General features: G+C 32.7%; 1 protein-coding gene across 1 annotated transcript; it reads left to right on the top strand.

Annotated features, from left to right (window-relative positions):
- Positions 1-3,049: 3,049 nt before the first annotated feature.
- On the top strand, positions 3,050-3,828 carry LOC107941621 (pollen allergen Sal k 5.0101). The gene is made up of 2 exons (XM_016875190.2): positions 3,050-3,262; positions 3,387-3,828. The coding sequence occupies exons 1-2, from the start codon at positions 3,097-3,099 to the stop codon at positions 3,752-3,754; spliced, it is 534 nt and encodes a 177-aa protein (XP_016730679.1). The 5' UTR covers positions 3,050-3,096; the 3' UTR covers positions 3,755-3,828.
- Positions 3,829-6,845: the final 3,017 nt, after the last annotated feature.

The raw sequence follows: 6,845 nt of genomic DNA, 5'->3' as shown, positions 1-6,845 counted from the left end.
AATGATTGATTAAAAACTAAAATTAACTAAATTAATTACTAACAAACATGACGAAGAACAAAATAGGAAAATAACTGATTAATAATCAAGAAGCAAAACAATACCCATGAAAGAATTCACTTAGATTTCATATGTCACTATCAATCTAAATTGCACAATTTCTTTACTTAGTATCTTGATCCGTAGAAATCTATAAATTATGCAAGTATCTCTTTCAAGAGTAAGAGTAACTGACTCTAGGTTGATTAATTGAAATTTCTTTCTAATTAAAACCCCTATTATTGCATTAACTTGTACTATGGATTCTCCTATTAGATTTGACTCTAATCCTATAGATTTATATCGTCCTATTTTTAGGATTGCATGCAACTCCACTCAATTATGCAAGTTTCACTCCTAAACAGGGTCTAATCATCCTCTGACTTAAGCACATCAAACATGGATTAATAGTCTAGAAATATTAAACTAAGAATTAAGTACATATAATTGAGAATAAGAAACTAAGTATTTAGTACGTAAAATAAAAATCAAACGACAGAATCCATCATAGGGTTCATCTCTCTTAGGTATTTAGAAAATTAGTTCATACTTGAAAATAAAACATCCAATATATAGAATAACTGGAAGAAATAAAGAAACTCATGATAGTCTCCTAAGAAATCAACTGGGAATCTTCAATCTTGATGGAAATATGCTTCAGAATAGACTTCAATGGTGTTTTTAAGTTGTTTTTTTGAATATTCTATGATGGTTCACCCTTATCTTTTTATTTTTGTCATATATACGTCTTAGGATGTTTGAAAAACCTAAAAATTGTGTTTTTTTGCAGTCCAGAGTGTCAATCCGTGCACCAGACACGACCTACCACATGGTCGTGTGGTAGCCCGTGTGGAATGGGTCAACCCGTGTGGCTCCTATAGTTTGCTCCAATTTTCCAGTTTTCTCTGCTTTTGCTCCTAAACACTCTATTAAACATAAAAAAAATGAATTAAAAGGATTAGGAGTATAAAATTCACAATTAATAACGAATAATCACCCAAAAACGCATTAAGAATAATGTTAAAATATGTTACTTTTAGCACTTATCATTGTCCCCACTTGCAAGTTGTTGAAATCATATATTTTGATATATAATGTGGAACAAATTTTTATCTAATTTTTTATAGTATAATTAACATACACAATATATGTTATAGGAAAACAAAAAAATAGTTTTATGTAGCACGTCTAATTTTAGGTCGACCTTCCCAAGGTTAACATTTTGGTTCCGTCACTGTTTTTGAATAAATTAAAAAAAATATATATTGTGTATATATAATACTTGTGAAAAATCCGTTGAAATAATATAGAAAATCAAGTAGCAGCACAAAGGAAGAGGGCAATAACTTTTTTTTATGTTTATTAATAGATTAATACCCCAAACCAATATAAAATAAGGAGAATTTTATCTTAATATATATTTTTTCTAACTTTTCAACCTAATTGGGAAAGTAATTTTCCCACCTTTTATCATTGGAATCTTATTGCCGTGTTCATGAAAAAATAACTCTGAAGGGAAAGTTAGATTTCAAGAAAAATAAATAAATTTGACATACTTAACATTGAAATCACTTTCCAACTTATTAAATTCTCAAGAAAGTGACTAATTTTCATCATACCAAACGCTATCTAATATTCAGAAGAATCACATTCCTATAGTTTAAGTAAACTTCCTAAAGAAAGTTACATTTCAAGGAAAGTTGATATATTTTGATATATCGAGAAGATTTATTTTCCCACCAATTAAATTGATTTGAATATGTTAGAAGTCCCTGTATTATAGTGAAATTTAAAATTTAATTTTTATATTTTGAGTGATTGTATTTTAGAGATGAGTTTAGTGTTATTTGGTCAAGTGGAAAAATAATTCAATAATTCATTAATAAAAACAACTTAAAATTTAACTCTTAATTGAATATAGGTCTCCGACCGGACTTAATTGAATAAAAGCTCCTGATGGCTTAGGTTCCCTTCTTGCAATAATTCGGGCCATCAGCTCCTTCAAGGAAGCATTGTTATCTTAGGCACACCGAGGGTGTCAGCGGGTAGATTATCCGGCTGGCGCCGATCATTATATCTATGAAAGGTGAACCGAGTAGAGTCCTCTGGGTGGAGCGAATCGTTTCTTCTGGGGCTGAGCGGAGCTCTTCAACCAATTGCTCGTTTTGAGCATTTTTCTAGTCAAGCAGGCGTTGGCACTCTTGTTGTTCCTGGAAACGGTGCTGTTGCTCAGAGAGTTGCTCCTCCATGCGCCTCATTTTCTCTTCCATCTCAGTGACTTTGATGCTAAGAGCCAGAGGGCTGCTGATGAGAAGCTTGGTCCAAAGGAGTAGCTATAGTAGTGGCTTTGAGAGGGTGTAGCCAGCAAGTAAGAGAAGAAGGCATGCTGCAGGTACCATGCAAGGAACTCCCTAAGGTCAGAGGGAGATGCACCAGAGGCTGGCTGGAACTGGGAGGAGACAGGCTGAGCAGAATCGTGGGCTGATGGCAGTGGGAAGTGATGCAAGTAGCTGAGAAAGTGATGGAAGAGGCTGAGAGAGTGATGGATAGACTGGAAGAATAGTGTAGGAGTGATGGGATAAGTAACATATTAAGTAATATACATACAATTTTTTTTATTTTTATATAAATTTAATACTTACGTTATATTATATTTTATATATAATTATGTTCACGTTCCATGCGTTTAAAACTGGTATAAAAAATGCATAAAAACTGGGGACTTTTTTAAGTTTCTACACGTATAAAAAATGTAAATTCTCTTCGGATAGGAATGGCTTTAATCTATGGAAAGGATTAAGTTTAGTATGAAATATTGTTATTATTTTTAGTGGTTTCTCCTTATTTTTAGATAATTAGTTGTGGTGTATTACTTGAAATAGTTAAAAAAAGAGAATGATGAGGACGAGTCTCCCTCTCCCTCAACCAATCAAACCCTTAAAAATAGATTACTTGAATCCCAAAATAACTCAACCCCCTCTCTATAAATCTACCAATTGTTACCAGCTTTTATACTCAGGAAAGAGCAGTAAACAAATAAAAGTGAGAACGAAAGAAATGGCAAATATTCCCATAATCGCTCTTTTCTGCTTCACCATTTTTGTTTCGTCCTCACTCAATTTCGTCTATGGGGCTGAAAATATGAGCTACGTCGTCGTAGGCCATGTTTACTGTGACACTTGCCGTGTTGAGTTTGAGACCAAACTCAGCGAACCCATCGCTGGTATATAATCAAATTACTACTCATTCACTCGTTCTTTTTTCTGTATTTTAAATATACGAACACAAAATGAAAATAATTTATACGTTCAAGTTGGGTTGACAAATTAATGTTTTTGATATTTCAGGAGCAGTAGTGAAACTGGAATGCAGGAATCGTACAGACAATCACCTTACCTTCCAGAGCCAAGAAATAGTGACTGACGAACGTGGAGACTATCACATTGTAGTGGAAGGCGATTATGAGGAATCAGACTGCGACGTCGCCTTGGTGAGGAGTCCCAACCCGGATTGCAATGATCCCTCCGAAATGTGGAGGATATCCAGGGTGGTTCTCACCACACTTGACGGCGTCAGCGGTGAACTTCGGTTTGCCAACAATCTTGGGTTTAAGAAGAAGGTTGCTCTTCCTCAGTGTACTCAAGTTCTTCAAGAGATAGGCTATTATGAGCTTAGCCAAGAAGCTGGAGACATTGCCCCTTGGTCAGAACTATAATATGTATTTTCACTTCAACTTTTTCTAAAAGCTCGGCATTAGCCTATAATAAAAATTGAATCATTATTATTCTACTATATGTTTATCATTTTAATTTCCTTGCCATTGAGTCAAAGTGTTAAATAAAACAACGTAAAACATAAACAACAATAACAATAACGTTAAATCCAGCTTTTGGCGCACTGGCCATCGACTCATAGGAATTTAAAGAGAACTTTAAGCAGAAAAAAACAAACAAGAAAGCAGCAGTCGAGGAAATCATGGCTTTACCCCTGGTTGGCTTTTGTCTCTTGCATGATTTCATGCGTTGTAGCAATAGTTTCTCATTCCTATTACAAAGGTGATCAATACTACTCCCCAGCTGATGCACTGGATCAAAGACGTCCTCTAATAAGATGAAGTATAGGTAAAGTCTTATCAGTTGTTCCAAAGAATGTGCTGCATCAACCTTCAGTGTTTGAGATGTTAAAGTCCCATGCATCAAGCTTCAGTGTTTGTTGTGATTTGGTCAGCTTCATCGGCTGAGGCTTCTTTTGAATGGGGTTTTGCGTTGGGAATGAAAGGCAAAACATCTGCCACTGAAACACAACTTTATTTCGGAGGTGTTTGGAATACCTCCGGGGGAGTGTTCTAAAGGCATTGCCCAATTATTTTTTTTAACTGGAGTGAAATAATTACTACTACAACCTTTTATTTATTTATTTATCATTTATTTGTTATTATTGTTAAATTGATTTTTTTAGTTTAAATATAATCTTAATATGTATTATCATTTAATATATATCTAATATAATTTTAATAAATTGTTTCTAATATTTAATCTTAATTATAACATAATTTTAATGTATATTATTATTTAAATGAATGAAATTTTAATAAATTTTAAAAATAGAATTGACCCAATATAATTTTAATTATAATTTTTATTTAATTTAAAAATAAATTTTAATGACTTATTATATATCACTTTATTTAATTAAGATATCACTTCACTATATTAAATGCAATGACTTTGCAAGTCACAAAGTCATTTTTCATTATATATCACTTCACTTCAGCTTCGTTTATTTGTTGAATATGTTTTAGTTACAATATCTTTAACAATATCGATAATACTTTAGTTACAAAACTATCATATAATAAAAATATATTGGTTACAAAATCAATTTGTAACCTTGTAAATTTATATGCTAAAACTTTTACATAATAGTATATAATAGTGTTAAACAGTGGCGAATCTAGGAGTGGCTGGCATAGGCCCGGCCCTCTAAAATGGAAAATGTTATTTAGGTTCTCTAATTTTTTTAAAAATTTAAATTAGTAAAGGTAAAATTTCACTTTGGCACCCCTAAAATTATAAAAATTCGATTTAATCCTTTAAAATTCTAAAGATATAGACTATAAAAAATTAAAATTTCATTTGGCTCCCCCTAAAAAATTGTTCTGACTTCACCTCTGTTGTCAAATACGAATTCAAGAGTATAAGGTTTCCAAGTTGCTTAGATTCATATATAGACTGAAGCAAGTTTCCCGTTAATGGAACCAATGATTTGATCAAAATGTTGATGAATCTTGGGCTTATAAATGTATAACTAATAAAAATGTGGTCCTTCTAATTCTATATGTGATAATATGTTACTCATTATGAATGATGTAAGAAATTATCATCGGCTAAACTAGGGTTAACATAATAGTTTGACCTAAAGAACACAGGTGAAGCCAATTAAGTTCTAGGCATTCGATCCATAGCGATTGAAAGAGCAAAATGATAACTTTATCACAAGATTCATACATAAATAAATTCACATTCGTAATATATATAAGAGAGAGAAAACTAGAGTAGTGTAAAATGTTGGAAAATTAGGTTTGGAAAACACATTGAAAAAATAGGTTTAAGGGAAAACTATATTGTTTCCAAAACAAGAACTTGGGCGTGTTATCTAAATTCATAAACACTTAATCAAAACTCGTACCATTTGATCCGTCTAGGATAAATGCTTCGACCGAGTAGTCTTCTCCGCTATCCTTAAGCTCACGTCTGCTGAGTGTGGACTCGCTTCGAATTGAAAAAATTCTTCACAAAATTACCAGTGAGGAAACTTCATAATTTCTTTAAACTCTAAGGGTCAAATTGTAAATATAAAATATCTTTAGAAATTTTTTTTGAATAATTCTTCAGAGAATTTTCTCTATACGATTTTTTTTTGAATTCAAGTGTATGAGAATAATAATCCAGACTCTCTTTATATAGAGAGAGTTCAATTTTCTCAAAATTACTAAGACTTTTCAAATTAATTTTTCAAGAAAATTCTTTAATTAAATTCTTTAGTTGAACAATTCTCACGACCGCCTAATTCAATTACACATCGAATAAACAGACTCAATTAAATTATTTCCAAAGTCATAGAATTTTCTTCTGATTCAATTACACATCGAATAAAATTCTTTTCTTCCAATTAATGTTTTAAATAATATACCATAGCATGTATATATGTTTGAATTTGTGGTTTTATGAATGTTTTGTGTATCGTATGTAAAAAGATGTTTTTACCATTGAATGTTTTTTTCATGATTTTCCTAGAAGAGCATGATTTTAAGGCTTGATTGTTTAATTTCATATATTTTTTAATGATTAAGCGTGTACCCATATGGTGTGAATGGCGGCTTATGGTGTGTTTTGTGGTTAGTAAGGAGAGTCACGTAAGTGCCTAATGTGACGTTTCGAATTTGAGTTGGACCCTCCCAACCGGGTTTGGGGTGCCGCATAATGCAATAACTATCAGCCCATCAAAAGCCCAAAAACTGAAGACTAGCTAGCGTAATAACAATGGAAACCCAGTCAAGCCCAACCCTACAACACAAAGACTTAGGCACCAAAACTTCCATCCATAACCACCAGGCACTGCACAGAGTTGTACTTAGAAAGAAAGGAGCACCACATCTCGCCCAAAAGTTGACCCACCCCATGTTGCATAAACAATCGAAACATGACAACCAACAACATCCAAAAACAGAGATTCACTCACATTCAACAAAGTCAAAGCATGAATAGAGACCAAAGCCATAGAGCAACCTTCAGCCATCGATGAAC

Source organism: Gossypium hirsutum, chromosome D05, assembly GCF_007990345.1.
Source record: "Gossypium hirsutum isolate 1008001.06 chromosome D05, Gossypium_hirsutum_v2.1, whole genome shotgun sequence".
Lineage (NCBI taxonomy): Eukaryota > Viridiplantae > Streptophyta > Magnoliopsida > Malvales > Malvaceae > Gossypium > Gossypium hirsutum.
The sequence above is the reverse complement of the archived record's forward strand: the minus strand, read 5'-3'. Positions and strand labels throughout refer to the sequence as shown.